The sequence below is a fragment of the Macaca thibetana genome, chromosome 11 (genome assembly GCF_024542745.1).
Source record: "Macaca thibetana thibetana isolate TM-01 chromosome 11, ASM2454274v1, whole genome shotgun sequence".
Taxonomy (NCBI): Eukaryota; Metazoa; Chordata; class Mammalia; order Primates; family Cercopithecidae; genus Macaca; species Macaca thibetana.
This window is the reverse complement of record NC_065588.1, coordinates 67,785,741-67,802,251: the sequence shown is the minus strand read 5'-3', so window position 1 is coordinate 67,802,251 and position 16,511 is coordinate 67,785,741. Positions and strand designations below refer to the sequence as shown.

Genomic DNA, 16,511 nt, shown 5'->3' with positions numbered 1-16,511 from the left:
TGTAGTACTAGAAGATGGATTTATACATTTTTACAATTATCCTTTTTGCAGAAGTTGAAGATTTACTATGAGATGGTTTTTTAATGAAATGTGAAAAGTCTGTAGTTTTGGTTTATTCTCGTAAGGCAAGATTAATAATATAAAGGCCCTTTGGGCAGTTTTTACACCTAGAAAGCACCTTTGAAGAGAAGGATTATGTATGTGAGAGAATGTTGGAGTTTCTGATGGGAGCAGCCAAGCGGGAAACATCCAGTATTTTGTCCTTTCAGCTTTTGGAGGCTCTTTTGTTTAGAGTTCAACTGCACATATTTACTGGAAGATGCCAAAGTGCACTGGCAATTTTACAGGTAAGCACTTGTTACAGGATTTAATTGCATTTTGTAGAAAAAGTTTAAAAGGTCTACACTGTTATCCATAGCATTATTTAATGGTTGAAAGCACAAGATTTGGATTTGAATCCTTGTTCTTCCACTTACTGCTAAGTCCTGTGACATTGGGTAAGTCTGTGACTTTATTTCCTCATTTGCCTGATGGGTGTAGTATCTTTTTTTATAAGATACTAATAAGTCGAGTTTTTGTAAGATACTAATAAGTAGAGTTTTATAATAAGTAGAGTTTTTATAAGGTTTCAATGAAAGTATTTTATGTTAAGTATCCACAGATAAACTTCAAGATTCAAGCCATAAGGGAAAAAATCAGTCTGATGAAAATAATCTATATGAGTGTGGTTTAAAAAATTTTTTTTCTTTTTACTGTTTTGTCTTTGTCTTACTAGATTTTAAGTATCAGGACACTTAAGATGTACCAACAAATGTGACCTTTTTATTATTTCATAAACTTTAGCATGGTAAAAATTATGTTTATCTGGTATTGACATCTCTAAATAATTTTTTAATCAAAAAATTTAAAATTTTTCCTAGAATGCATTGAAATCTGCTAATGATGGAATAGTTGCTGAATACCTTAAAACAAATGATCGATGTTTGGCATGGTTGGCCTACATACATCTTATTGAATTCAACATTCTCCCTTCAAAATTTTATGATCCATCTAATGATAATCCTTCAAGAATTGTTAACACAGAATCATTTGTAATGCCATGGCAAGCAGTTCAAGATGTAAAGACTAATCCTGACATGTTGTTAGCAGTTTTTGAAGGTAAGTATAAAGTTTATAAATTGTAATATCAACTGTTATGTTATAACATCAGTGTTTAGAACATTAACTACCCATTATTGTGATTCTCCATAATTAAGTGGAACAAATTTATATCTCTATATTGCAAGTTTTAGTTTCACAATTTATAAGGCAAATTAAGTATTGAATCAGAGAAGATGGTCACTGGCATCTTTGAAAACCAGTAACTGCATGATATTACATTATCTTTCTGATTGTGGCAAAGGGTATCTGTTAAATGTGTAGAGAAAATAAATTATGTAAGTTTGATGAATTGATTAAATCAGAGAACTAGGTACCTTTTTTTTTTTTTTAGCAGTCCATTAAGGTGGAAGTTTAAAGATTTGTATCTTGTCAGCCAATTAATATTTTCTCCATCAGTCAGTGAGGTTGGTTGCTTCTCTATATTAAATGATAGGCCTGTTGTGGAACACATTACAAGATGTAAAGCCTGTTCCTAAAAGAAGTATATAGCCTAGTCAGAAGATAAAATCTATACATTTGTCATAATTATTAAACATATAAGGCCATATAACTGTGTGTTTAGTACATAGTCTAAACTGTATGCTACATAAAAGAGACTAGGGCCGGGCACAGTGGCTCATGCCTGTAATCCCAGCCAAGGAGGCATGGGCAGATCACCTGAGGTTAGGAGTTCGAGACCAGCCTGGCCAACATGGTGAATCCCCATCTCTACTAAAAATACAAAATTTAGCCAGGCGTGGTGATGCACGCCTGTATTCCCAGCTACTCAGGAGGCTGAAGCACAAGAATTGTTTGAACCAGGAGGCGAAGGTTGCAGTGAGCTGAGATCACGCCATTGTACTCCATCCTGGACAACAGAGTGAGACTCAGTCTCAAAAAAAACAAGAGACTAGGATCTGTGATTTATAGAATTATTTGATACTGGCCATGAACCCAAAGGGAAGAGATTATTATAGATTGGCATGATAAAGGAAGTCTTCATAGAAGAATGGGGACCTGGAGCTAGATGTTGAAGCATGGCTATCAATATGACGAAGTGGGTCTCCTCAGAGATGGGGGTGGACCCTTGTCTTATTTATCGTTTTACTCCTAAGGTCCTGTAAGGATGTGTGGCAAAATATTAAGTGCTTATTAAATGCTTGTTAAATACCCAGTGAAGGAAGGAAAGTAAAGAAAGGACATTACTGTTAGGGGAGTTAAACAAAAAGCAACAGGTAGATGGAAATTTATGCAATGGATTTGAAGTGTGATTGGGAAAAGGGATAGGTCTTACCAAACTGAGAATTCTGTGCTGGACAATCGTAGTGATTAAGCCTGATAAGTAGAATGATACTTGATTTTCAAGAACCTTGAAAATGTGGTAGACTTGATGGCAGTAGAGGTTCTTTAAGAAAGAGAATGTGCGGCCGGGCGCGGTGGCTCAAGCCTGTAATCCCAGCACTTTGGGAGGCCGAGACGGGCGGATCACGAGGTCAGGAGATCGAGACCATCCTGGCGAACACGGTGAAACCCTGTCTCTACTAAAAAAATACAAAAAACTAGCCAGGTGAGGTGGCGGGCGCCTGTAGTCCCAGCTACACAGGAGGCTGAGGCAGGAGAATGGCGTAAACCCGGGAGGCGGAGCTTGCAGTGAGCTGAGATCCGGCCACTGCGGTCCAGCCCCGGCGAGACTCCGTCTCAAAAAAAAAAAAAAAAAAAAAAAAAAAAAAAAAAAAAAAAAAGAGAATGTGCTTAAAGAGAAATTACACCAATGGTAGGAAAACCAACCAGAAGCTGATGGCAGTAACTGAAGTACAAGAAAAGTATCCTGGGAAGGAGGGTATTAGAGACGTTTTAAGTTATCACATAGAAATACGTGGCGGGGGGAGGCAGGGGCGGGTTGCAGATTAAATGTCGGGAAAGAGGAGAAGGAGTAATCAAAGATTTCAGAGTTTTGAGACTGGGAAAAGGAAAGTATCATTAATAGAAAACTGGTAAGTTGGGAAGACTGATTTTGATGGTAGGAGTAGTATTTGTGATTGTAATTGGTCATTCAAGTGGAAATGATTGTTGGCGGTAGGAAATAAGGAAGTGGACCTTGGCCATGCGTGGTGCCTCACATCTGTAATCCCAGCACTTGATAATCTGCTGACGCAGGTGGATCACCTGAGGTCAGGAGTTTGAGACCAGCCTGGCCAACATGGTGAAACCCCATCTCTACTAAAAATACAAAAATTAGTGGGGCATGGTGGTGTGTGTGCCTGTAATCCCAACTACTTGGGAGGCTGAGGCAGGATAATTGCCTGAACCCAGGAGGCAGAGGTTGCAGTGAGCTGAGATCGTGCCACTGCACTCCAGCCTGGGCAACAGAGCAAGACTCCGTTTCAAAAAAAAAGGAAGTGGACCTTACTTGGACAATTATCAATACATAAGTGGATTTGAGTGTTATTCACATAGAAGTTACTGTGTTATAGAATGCTTTACAGTTTTTATAATGTGCTTTTGAAGTAAATTTTGCAGTAGTTGAGGCTATGGGATATTTTCTCTGAGGAAATGAGATTTAAGAGCATAACAGTAAGGAGTAAAAGGGACAGTGGAGTCATTAAAATGGGAATAAGAGGAAATGTAAACAATCTCTTGGAAGCAGAGGCAAGAAGAAATTAAGAAGAAGAGGAAGAACACTGTCAAATGTTAAATAAAATGAAGGTAGAGGTGAGCTTTTATGTTTGGTTAGATATGAGTCCTTATAAGTGAACTTCAAGAGTGTAGTTTCAAAGTGATTGCATTCACTTTTAAACTCCACGGATCTGGGAAGTTGTGGTACCATTGGGTAAGGAGGAAATGGTCACAGCTGTGCAAAGTAAAACATTGTACCATTTAGTAAGTAGCAACAAGATCAAGAAAGAACTCTTTACAAGGGGAAAAGTGTGTTTTGATGGAGTAAGGAAAGGATCTAGTTTGGAGAGACATTCAAATGGCTGTGGGGCAGCAGGGCAAGACTTCCTTTGCAGTTGTCAGGGAAAGATGAAAAGATAATTTATTCTATAATTTTTTTTTTGAGATGGGTTTTAAAGAATTTAGGATAACAGAGATACTTGTTTAAATGAAAACACTGATAGATGCAAAAGCTCATATGGGATGACTTTATTCTTACCAGGAAAGTTGAGGAAAAGTTGAAGGAATTGAATTTTAGGATTTTGGAGATTGCTTGAATAACTTCCTTTGAGTAAAAGCCAGAAGCTCAGTAAAGGTGAATAAGATGATGGATGGGTAATCAAAGGGAGGGGTCATCTTTTCCCATTGGTCTCTAGGAGTTGAAGTAACACAGTCAAATATTTCATTTTTATGATTGACATGATTCATGTTGTGATGTTTTTGGGTAGATGCGGTGAAAGCTTGCACAGATGAGAGCCTTACTGTTGAGGAAAGAATAGAGGCCTGCCTTCCACTTTACACAAACATGATTGCTCTGCACCAACTCCTGGAGAGGTACAACTTAATTGCCAAGCAGCTCACCTTGTATTAAAAAGTGATCTTTTCATGTCTTTAACCGTTTTGTTTTTGTTTTTGTTAAGGTATGAGGCTGCAATGGAGCTTTGTAAATCTTTACTGGAATCATGTCCCATTAACTGCCAGTTGCTGGAAGCCCTCGTTGCATTATATTTGAAAACAAATCAGCACGACAAAGCCAGAGCATTGTGGCTTACTGCATTTGAAAAAAATCCTCAGAATGCAGAGGTTTTTTATCATATGTGCAAATTCTTCATCTTACAGGTAAAAAATAATGTATAATTCTTAAATATGATGCTTTTATATTTCAAATTTCCCTGTCAGCACCAGGAAGTGTTTCCTGGTCCTTTTACCCTTTGCAAGCTGTGTTAGGTGTTCCTTCTCTCTCTGCCATAGTTCTACCTTAACACTTACTACAGTGCTTTGTAATTTTATTCCTAGCTACTTTAATATATGCTATACTAAACTTCTTGAAGGCAAGGAACATGTTTACTCATATTTGCAGCCCAACGCCTACCACAGTGCTAGATGGCTAGTACGTAATTGATGGATGAAATGTGAGCCTATGGTAGTGTTAGAGGTTAAGCTGTTTAATCGTTAGTGGAACTTAATTCAGAGAGTAAAATATAATAACAGTTTTCTGAGTATGTCTCAAACTCATCCCCTCCACCCCTTACCCACCCAAGAAACTTAATCTAATGAGTACTTTTTTAAGGCTTTTTTTCTCCCTTGTGACATTTTAATTAAACATTGTAAGCCTGATATATATCCCCCTCCCTCTTTTTAAAATAGAATCGAGGCGATAATCTTCTTCCATTTTTGCGGAAATTTATTGCATCCTTCTTTAAACCGGGGTTTGAGAAGTATAATAACTTGGATCTGTTTCGGTAAGTTGTAGAATTCTTAGTTTGTAGAGGAATGAGAGATAGCACAGTTCAGTAGAAAGATTACAGTTTTTTTCTTATATGATTACATTTTAGACTGACTTTTTAGTACTTGAATACCCACTTAACAGAATACTCGAAACAGAATAAATATAACAATAAAAATGGAGGCAAGATGGAAAATTCTTTAACATTCTTTGGATTAAACACACTATACAAAGTAAGGCATATATTATAACCATAGTAACTCATTCTTTTACTTTATTGTTATTGTTGTTAATTTTAGTACTGAATATTATAGCACTTAGTTATCCCAAGGCAATCTCAGTGATTTTTTACAAAATATATTTTCATTTATTTGATTGGTTATCAAAGTGAATATAAATAATATGCCTTTTTCTTTTTTTAATTCTGAAGAGAACTACTTTAGCCCTTGATATGTCATGGAGTAAGAAGTTTCAGAGGATCCTTTTCTCAACCATTAATTTCTTAATAGCTCATATAGAGCTGTACTTACTGTCTTTCCTGAGAGTTCCTATTCCAACAATAAGAGGTCGTGGCAGGTTTTGAATAATGATTTTTTAGGGGGGAGCCTCTTAAAATTATCTTTCCTTTGTCCTCCTCATCTCTTTATGGGGTTAGCAAACTTTTTTCTTTTTTTTTTTTTTTTTTTTTTTTTTTTTTTTTTTTTTTGAGACGGAGTCTCGCTCTGTCGCCCAGCCCAGGCTGGAGTGCAGTGGCGCGATCTCGGCTCACTGCAAGCTCCGCCTCCCGGGTTCACGCCATTCTCCTGCCTCAGCCTCCCGAGTAGCTGGGACTACAGGCGCCCGCCACCTCGCCCGGCTAATTTTTTGTATTTTTAGTAGAGACGGGGTTTCACCGTGGTCTCCTGACCTTGTGATCCGCCCGCCTCGGCCTCCCAAAGTGCTGGGATTACAGGCGTGAGCCACCGCGCCCGGCCTCAAACTTTTTTCTTAAGAGCCAGAAAGTAAATATTTTAGGTTAGCAGGCCATGTAGCCATGAAGTCTGTTACCACTACTCTACTATATTGCTTTATTGAGAAACCAGCCACAGATGAAATGTAAATGAATGGTTATGACTGTGTTCCAGTACAGCTGTTTACAAAAATAGGCATGGTTTGCTGATCCTAAGTTAAAGCAGCATCAAAAGGAAAATACTTTATCACGACATACTCTATTTTGTATTAGGAAGAACTGAGAGAAGAAAGCTGAATATCTCTCAAAAAAATTTATTGTAGAAAATACAGATGAGTGAAAATAGAATCTTAAAGCCCAAATTTTTTTAAGTAAGTGATCTATCCAACCTAGACCTTGTTTTTTTTTGTTGTTGTTGTTGTTGTTTTTAAATTTTACTTTAAGAAATGGAATCTCGCTCTGTCTCCCAGGCTGGAGTCCTGTGGTGCAATCTCACCTCATTGCAACCCTCCGTCTCCCAGGTTCAAGCAATTCTCCTGTCTCAGCCTCCAGAGTAGCTGGGATTACAGGCACACACCCCCCACACCTGACTAATTTTTTGTATTTTAGTAGAGACAGGTTTCACTGTGTTACCCAGGATGGTCTCGAACTCCTGAGCTCAGGCAATCCGCCTGCCTTAGCCTCCCAAAGTGCTAGAATTACAGCTGTGACCCACTGTGCCCGGCCCACCCTAGAACTTTTTGTGAACATGGCAGTTTTATTTGAGATTTGGGAACACTATTCCCTTCCAGACTTGAGTCTTTATATATGTCCTCTTATGGTAGCAATTTATTGCCATAGCAATTTTAGTGCCCTTCCCAAAGGACCCTTCTTTCTGCTCTGTTACATCTATATTAATATTTACAAATAATTACAAATGAAATAATTCTAAATGCAAATTAATAGAAAATAATTAAACTTCTATAAGGAGTTTAGAGATTTTTCAGCTTCTCCATACTCAATTTCTTCCTCGTTTAAATTAGTTTGCTTTAACATCTCAAGCTCAGGCAAAGGACTAATTCAAGGCTGAACCAAGCTCTTTAGAGATTGCTGGTTCTGGTCTTCCCTTGGGCACGGAGATAATTGGTTTAGTTTAAAAGAAAATGCTACCAATTTCTGCCTTGGTAACTAATCAAAGATTTTCAGATCTTCTTGATGCCAGCTTAATAAGGCAGAATAAATAAGCATCAATAAAAATTTGAAAATGAGTTGTCTCCAAATATATTCTCATTACTAAGTCATCTTTATTATTTTGTGGAAATAGTCATAATTCACTGAGAATTAAGAGAAAAAGGTATTCTGTTTATAGCTTATTTAGACAATAATGAAACCCTTGTTTACACAAAGATTGTGCATTTCTGTTAATTTAGAAAGTCTTTTTCATCAGCTATTAGGAGAATGATGATAAATGAGATAATTTTTGGCCTTGCCATACTTACTGTATATTGATACAAGTTTTTAAAATTTATAAATTGTCAATGTTTATTAATAGGAGAAATCTGCTCTTAATTGGTTCAAAACACTTTTAAAATTTCATGAGTAGAAATTGTTAAGCAAAATACTTAGCATTGTAATTTTTACCTGGAGTTGAATCAACTCTCTATGTGACATTTAGTATAAAGATGGCAGGCAGAAGGAACTAGATAGGTAATTTTCATGTGTTTCAAGTCAATTTGAAGATTAAGTAGATAGCTAGAAAAATTAATTTGGGGATATCATTTACTTTACTAAAGTTAAACTAGGGATTATAGTCTTAAGTAGATTAGATTTGAAGTTATCTCTTCTGACCATCTCAGTTTTCAGTGAGGATGTTAAGGGATTAACTCATGGTAATGTAGCTTGTCTTGGCAAAGTCAGGATGATAACCTGACTTCTAGATGTTCTATTTCTTCTCTTTCTTATGTTTGCCCCTGATGCAGCCTGTCTAATTGATTAAGACTTGTCCCCTTGCAATTATTTAAAAATTTAAGACAAATAGTTATACCAGATTGTCATTTTTGTGATCAATGTATTTCCTTTAAAAACGTTGTTCTTAAGGATGGTGGTATCTTACACACAGATTAAAATACATTGGAGGGAAAGTGGACTTAGTCCAGTAGAATTCTTTACTGATTGACTTTTTAGAGTTACTGGGATCGACTTACAATCCTAGTAAGTATTGTGGTTTTTCAAGAAGGGGCTATAATTTGTAATATTTCCCAAATTTATTTGATCATAGATCTCTTTTGACAGGTACCTTATGGGCTAATGTGTTATAGAATACACTTTGATATCATGTCTAAAATTAAACTTAAATGGGTTGTATGTGTGTATGGCTGTATGTGAGAGAGATTACTTTCAGACATAAGGTTTAGTAAATCCTTTTTTTTCTTTTTTAAGAAAGGGTCTCACTCTTTAACATGGGCTGGAGCACAGTGTTGTGATCTCAGCTCACTGCAATCTCTGCCTCCTGAGTTCAAGCTATTCTCCCACCTCAGCCCGGGAGTAGCTGGGACTACAGGCATGCACCACCATGCCTGGCTAATTTTTGTATTTTTTGTAGAGATCTTGGGGTTTCACCCAAGTTGTTAGCCAGGCTGATCTTGAACTCCTGACCTTAAGTGATCCACCTACCTCGGCCTCCCTAAGTGCTGGGATTACGGGTGTGAGCCACAGCCCCAGGCCTTGTAAATCTTTTTTTAACAAGAAAGTACAGATTTCATTGGAAAATTTCAGATACTTGGTAGACTCATTTGTTCTTTTTAAACTAGGTTTAATTAGAGGATTATGGGGTTTCGTTTAATCTTGGGGATAGAATAAAAAATTCATTTTAGGAGGAGAGTTTTTCATATAGGTATAAAATAATAAAATTGTGGGCCAGGCACAGCGGCTCATGCCTATAATCCCAGCACTTTGGGAGGTTGAGGCATGTGAATTACTTGAAGCCTGGAGTTCAAGACCAGCCTGGCCAACATGGCGAAACACTGTCTCTATTACAAATACAAAAATTAGCTGGGCGTGGTGCTGCATGCCTGTAGTCCCAGCTACTCAGGAAGCTAAGACATGAGAATCACCTGAACCTGGGAAGTGGAGGCTGCAATGTGCCACTGCACTCCAGCCTGGGCGACAGAGCGAGACCCGTCTCAAAAACAAACAAACACAAAAAACATTGTGAGTAACGTGTAATCCTAGAGATGTGACCAAAGACGTATGGTATGCATATGAAAAGAAAGTCTCGTTGCTTTCTAAAAAATATTTAAATGAAATTTAAGTGAAACTAACGATTTTAAAAAATATGTGTGTAATTCATGTGTGTATAGGTGTAATTTAAAACAATACTTGGTTTTTTTTCAGGTATCTTTTAAATATTCCAGGACCAATTGACATTCCATCTCGTTTATGTAAAGGGAATTTTGAGGATGATATGTTTAACCACCAAGTTCCTTATTTGTGGCTGATTTACTGGTGAGACATCCACTGTGGAGAGATATTGCATACTAGGCCTGCATTTGCTGTTTATTATTGAATTACACTGTGTTTGTTATAATTAACTTGATGTTAAAGTCATTGAAGCACAATTGAAGAGATGCTAAGGTTTACTATATACTAGAGAAGAAAGGTCAAAAGAAGGATTCTATTGTAATAACATCTGTAATGTTTAAAATCCTTTGTCATTCCTTCACCTGATAGAATTGAATGATAGACATGTTTTCCTTCATTTTTTAAACAGCCTTTGTCATCCTCTTCAATCAAGTATTAAAGAGACAGTGGAGGCATATGAGGCAGCATTAGGGGTGGCCATGAGGTGTGATATAGTACAGAAGATATGGATGGAGTAAGTTTAATTTTTCTTGATAAGAATGGGATTTGGGAATAAAGGGGTATGGTTGGGAAAGGGGTGACCAGCTTTCTTGGTGAGAGAACTGCTGGCTTAGTTATTCTAAATTACAATATTTTTTTTTTGGCAGTTATCTTGTCTTTGCGAATAATAGAGCTGCTGGATCCAGAAACAAAGTTCAAGAATTCAAATTTTTTACTGATTTAGTGAATAGATGTTTGGTTACAGTCCCTGCCCGATACCCCATTCCTTTTAGCAGTGCTGATTACTGGTCCAACTATGAATTTCATAATAGGGTAAGAACTCAAAACTTTTTTCTTTAGATGTTTGTATAAAACAAAGACTTTAAAAATGATAGCAAAACTCCTGTTTTATATCAAGAGAGCTTTTTCTAGGACTACTTTCTTAACATTCACTATTATTCTTGACCATGTTTCTTATCTATTTAGAGTCTAGCAATAGAACCCTTTGAGGCTCAATTAAAATGTGCATTAATTATTATGTTATAGTTATGAAAATTTAACATTGGAAGCAAAATAGGGATATTAAGGTGTAATACATATTAATGAAAAAACACATCAAATCAAAGATTCTATTGTAATACCTGTAATGTTTTGCTTGAGTAGTTGAAAATTCTACTGAATGAAAAATTTAGTAACTTCAAAATAAGTATGGGCTTATACGTTGTAGCTGCTCTTTTTGTAAATATTTTTGTCAAGCAAATATAGCTATACATAAGGCATAAGAAAGTTTAAGATTAGGTGCAGCTTATAATTCTAACAGTAGAATCTAAAGATACAGTTTTGTGATTACCTTTTTAAAAAATTTTTTTTCAGGCACTACTTTTATTCAGCGCATTATAGGCTAAAAAGCTCCTTGCTAAAGCTTATTGTAGACTAAAACATATATATGTTTTATTTATTTATTTTTGGTGGGGTGGTTTTGTTGCTAATCAGGATAACCAATTATTATGCTTGTACTTCTATGCCATTCTTTATCCCAGGATCTCAAACCACTTTATGGACATTAAGTCATTTACACACGGGCATTCCATGAGCAAGATGTGGCAGGTATTATTAGCCCTATGACTTGCCGAGCTATACAGCAAGTAAAGGTAGACTCAGGAATGAAAACCCGGACTCCTGGCTTCTTGTCAGTGTTCTGCCCATGGTTCTCATCACTAGACCATATTTCCTAATTCGTATTTGGAAAGTCACTAATAAAATTAATGGTAGGAACTGTAACTCACAACATCATACATTACTATAATTTATACATTCATATCTTAAAGACCATTTTGGTTTTCGTGTTAAAACACATAGGTAATTGGATTTCACATTTTGGTTGCATTCATTTTTCGCCCCCCTCAACCTTTACAGGTTATTTTCTTTTATTTGAGCTGTGTTCCAAAGACCCAGCATTCCAAAACCTTGGAACGGTTTTGTTCAATTATGCCAGCTAATTCTGGACTTGCATTGAGGTAAGAAAAAGTAACATTCTTTTGGTTCTCTGCCTAATGGAATAGGCTCTTCATATAAAATTATTCTTGAAAACTTGATAAAAATAGTCTGTTGTTCCATTATGTCCTCATGAATATATACTACTTAATTTCAGAGTTGTTAAGCCAATGTTTAGCTATTCGTTCAAAAGTCAATGTAAAAATTCTGGTCGCTTCAGAAAACTTTAAGTTACAAGGGGGCAAATAATTCCATTCAGGTAAAGTTCATCTGTGTTCCCTAAACACACACCATCTGTCCTTAGCATGTGCATTATAAGCAGTAAGCTTGTTTTCCATGGCAAGGAAATATTATTTAAGAGGCTTTCATATTTTCACCTAGGTCAGTTGCTCTCAAATATTGGCAAACATTAGAATCTCCTGGGATGCTCATTTAAAATGTAGATTCCTGACCTTGAGCCCTCACACCACATTTTTGAAGCACTGATTAGGGATTTCATATATTCAATCAGAACGAGATTTCTCAGCCTTTCTTTATACTTTCTCTGCTCTGATACAGCAAACCCACTTTCATCCACAAGAATTACGCTTTTTAATTCAAAAAGGTACCCTGCACGCTAATGCATTGGCCTCCACTTGTACAGTCATTCCCACTGCATCAGTTGTATCTTATCGTTTTATGGATCATAAGATGCCTAAAATATTTATAAAATGTTCCCTTATGTTTTAAAGGATTTACATTTCATTTAGCATGTATGTGGGGAAAATCATATAAAAGTTTATAAACTACAGTTGAGACAAACATAATGGTAGTATTTTACAATTTTCTTAGCAAGCCTGCCAATCTATAGAAGCTCATTACAGAAATGTTAATTATGAAACACCTTTGATAAAATGTGAAATAGAAAATGTGGTCATATTTTGACATAATTTTCTATTGTGATAGGCATTTTAGAATGTAGGTAGTTTACTTGTTTATTTTGTTGGTAAATCCCTACCTCTGTGTTTTGACACTTATTTCCTCTGGTCGTCCCTGTTCTTTTTTTCCAGGAGAATAGAGAACTTTAATGGTTACTATACATGCATTTTAGTTCAAGAAATATTCAAGATTGATCATACTCTAAGAAAGAAAAATACCAGGAAATTGCATTAGTTTATGGTTACTATACATGCATTTTAGTTCAAGAAATATTCAAGATTGATCATACTCTAAGAAAGAAAAATACCAGGAAATTGCATTAGTATCAAGCCATTAGTTTAAAAAAAAAAATGGGATGGGAAATAGGGACTCTTATTTGGAGGGAATGCTTTTATGTCCTATAGAAATACATGCACCTTAGTGTAGTTTGGTAAGATGAGCATAGATCTTGACTTGACCTCTTCATAGTTTGCACATTCCTGTCCCAGGGTAATTTTTGTAAGAGACATTCTGAAATATTTGCTGGGTAGCCTTTATGGAATTTAACTAATCAAGATTTATACTTAATCATTGTGCTCATAGAGCACATTTGGGGTTCCCTACACTGCAATGCTTTGTTCATTTTCCTGAATATACTTTACAGGTTACTTCAGCATGAATGGGAAGAAAGCAATGTTCAGATTCTGAAACTTCAAGCCAAGATGTTTACATATAATATCCCAACATGCCTGGCCACCTGGAAAATGTAATGCAACAATCATGTACATGTTTTTATAGCTATTGCTTTTATTTATAAGGTTTGCTCCAGACAGGTAAAATCTGAAATGACATCTATATATATATGTATTTTTTTTTCTTTTTTTCATGGACAGATTGCTATTCTTAATTTAGATTTGTTTTTAGCATTTACTGAGGTTTAATGAGAGTGAGTACTCATTAAGAATTGCCTCTAAAAGCAAAAAGCGTAGACTTTTAATTTTCTTTGAAGGAGAACATTTAAGTAACAGTACTGTTATCAAACAAATCTGCTACAGTCATTTTAAGACCGCCTCTTTTGAAATGGGGTGTGTCTACCCTGTTATAGTCTGATTTCTTCTTTCTTTTAAAGGTGTTAGTGCTAGGTATTTTTGACTAGTAATTATGAGGTGTTTTGTTTTTGTTTTTGTTTTTTTTTCCTCCCGTGAACGTTATTTATGTTCAAAACACTGGTCTGCTTTTTTCTTGTAAAGTTGATAAAAATTGTTGAATTTTTCTTTTCACTATAGGTTTTCCTCCTTGGAAGTTTAGCCTGTTAACTTTCAGGAAGTTTTGTACTCAGATTCCCACAGTCAGTATTCTGCCAGTGGTGGTGTTTCATTTTGTTCAAAGATATATAAATTTTTCTTTTCCTTTTTCTGTATTCCTTTTTTTTTTTTTTTTTCCTTAGAGCCATTGCTGCTGAGATTGTTCTAAAGGGACAAAGAGAGGTAAGCCATGGTTGAATATCAGATGGGTCACTTTTAAAAAGTTTTTCTGTCCCTTTTGTTGACTTCTCAATTTAAAAGAATTAAAGCACAGAAGTTAACATTTCATGCACACTAGGAACCAGGTGGGGAAACAAAAGTAGTTAACATTTTAAGAGCACCAAATATTTGGAAACTCCAAAACTCAGCATAACCATTTTGTCTCAGATGTTACTGTGAATTACCATTCTTTAAACAGATAGAATTATGAAGGTGTTTTTCATTATGTTTTCTGATGGAATTGTGTGTATATCTATCTTACAGGTCCACCGTTTATATCAGAGAGCCTTACAGAAGTTACCTCTTTGTGCATCACTGTGGAAAGATGTAATGCTTTTTATCTTTTATTTTATCTTGATGTTTTCCTGTAAATTTTCTGCATGTGCCATATCCATTGATGTGGTAATGCTCAAACTCTAGCTAAGTCTTACTTCTATGCTTCCCTGTCTTTTACAGCAACTCTTGTTTGAAGCATCAGAAGGAGGTAAAACTGATAACCTGAGAAAACTAGTTTCCAAGTGCCAAGAGATTGGAGTCAGCCTAAATGAGCTCTTAAATTTAAACAGTAACAAAACAGAAAGCAAGAATCACTGAACACTGGGTGCAGTCAGTTCTAAGTCCTTATAATAATTGCCAAAATTATTTGAATGATTCTTCAAGATTAGGCTGATCCCTGGCTAAGGTCTATGTAAGGCAGACAAGCATTATTGATCATATCAAGTTCCCTACAATATCCTGTCCTCAAAACCGGAAGCAATGAACATGATCCTCTTCGGTTGGATAAATGAACTTCCTGTTTGGCCTGCTTCTAGGCCCTGCCAGATTCTCATAACATCATATACGTAAGTATAGTTCCTCAAAGTGACTGACATTTATTTTAATTTTGCCTTGTTTTTGTTTTTTATTTTCTCCCCCATTCCTTTATTTTGTGTTATTCCTGATTCACTTGACACTCTCTGATGCCTGAGAGATTCCTGTTTGGGATTTAATATCCAGGGCTGTGTTTACAGTAAAAAAGCAGGCAGTCCCTTTTAGTTTTTCCTTTTTAAATTTTTTTGAGATTCTTCATTTCAGGATTTAAAACTATAGCAGTCCATCTTAAGGAAAGTGTAACTGCCATGGCCACAAGTCTGCTAGTTGCACTTGAATGCTCTATCAGGGTTGTTTATTGCCCTTTCTACGTTCTGGACTCCTTGCCGAGACTGTTTAACTTGAAGATTAAAGAAACTATTGCAAATGCCAGTGCATCAGAACCTAAGAGTGGTCAAATATTATGTGCAATTTTTTTGTAAAGAAATTTTAATTTATAATAAAGTTTAACAGTTTAAAGAACAGTTAATATTTGAACTGCTTTGTATTGAAATACTACTTTGTAGTATTAAAATTGTTTATATACTTTTTTAATATAAGTTAACTTTCTAAAAACTCTTGCTGTCTTTATTCACTTTTCACACTGGTGGGAAAGGGTCGAAGTCGGAGATAAAGATATTTACCATAACTTACACTTTTTTATCTTGAAACTGCTTTCTCATTAAAAAAAAAATTTAATGATTTCTTCATTCATGAGAAGATGGATACTGTTGTGAGGACAGTGAACAGAGAGGTTTGCACTACCATTAAATTCCTTGTTCTCAAATTCACAGTGTTTAGAAGGTGCCTCCCAACTGTAGTTTGAATGATTTGCCTAGTGACATGCCATCTTCTGTTGAATATCAGTGTGATTGAATGCAAAGGAGACCTTGCTTTTTATTTTGTTTTCAGTTTATATTTGGTTGTTTTAACCTTGGCAAGAAAAATGTTAATGACACACACACACCACCACAAGTCTGGTCTTAACAACTTGCACTTGAACTGTTAGAGGCAGAGCAGCAACCCCATGAAATACCAGGCAAACTTGTACATGTTTACATTTGTATAATGCTCACTAAAAATAGAACCATATTTTACCAGACAGGGCGATTTGGCTAGTAAGTGCTGTTAGATGGGGTCAAGAATGGAATCCATTTGTCTAGTGTCTTTCATTTAATCAAAAAGCTGGAGGCTTACTGGTTTTTCCCTAAAACCAAAAAAATGTGGGTGGAAGATAGTAATCCTGGAGGAATAGATATCTATCTACTCACTGTATGCATTTAACTTTATACAACTTTGAAAGCTTTTCGTGCTCTGATTTTTTGAAAACAGTTGTTAGGTGCTTAGTAGTAAAATATTTCCAGTGTGTGCCTCCATAGTGTAACAGTTTTTAATGTTAACTGAAATGTCTCAGTAGTTTTTAGGAGACAGTCCTAAGCTTGAACTTTTGTTGCATTAA

General features: G+C 35.8%; 1 protein-coding gene across 1 annotated transcript in view; it reads left to right on the top strand.

The window, feature by feature from the left end:
* ZFC3H1 (zinc finger C3H1-type containing) overlaps positions 1–15,537 on the top strand; it is a 55,613-nt gene extending 40,076 nt beyond the window's left edge. The window contains exons 23-35 of the mRNA XM_050750060.1: positions 159–347; positions 921–1,158; positions 4,524–4,629; positions 4,716–4,914; positions 5,443–5,537; positions 9,843–9,953; positions 10,219–10,323; positions 10,457–10,622; positions 11,706–11,806; positions 13,345–13,446; positions 14,128–14,167; positions 14,468–14,530; positions 14,660–15,537. Coding sequence (XP_050606017.1) covers positions 159–347; positions 921–1,158; positions 4,524–4,629; positions 4,716–4,914; positions 5,443–5,537; positions 9,843–9,953; positions 10,219–10,323; positions 10,457–10,622; positions 11,706–11,806; positions 13,345–13,446; positions 14,128–14,167; positions 14,468–14,530; positions 14,660–14,797 — 1,653 coding nt within the window. The 3' untranslated portion in view covers positions 14,798–15,537. The remainder of the gene's footprint in view (positions 1–158; positions 348–920; positions 1,159–4,523; positions 4,630–4,715; positions 4,915–5,442; positions 5,538–9,842; positions 9,954–10,218; positions 10,324–10,456; positions 10,623–11,705; positions 11,807–13,344; positions 13,447–14,127; positions 14,168–14,467; positions 14,531–14,659) is intronic.
* The last annotated feature ends 974 nt before the right edge of the window (positions 15,538–16,511 follow it).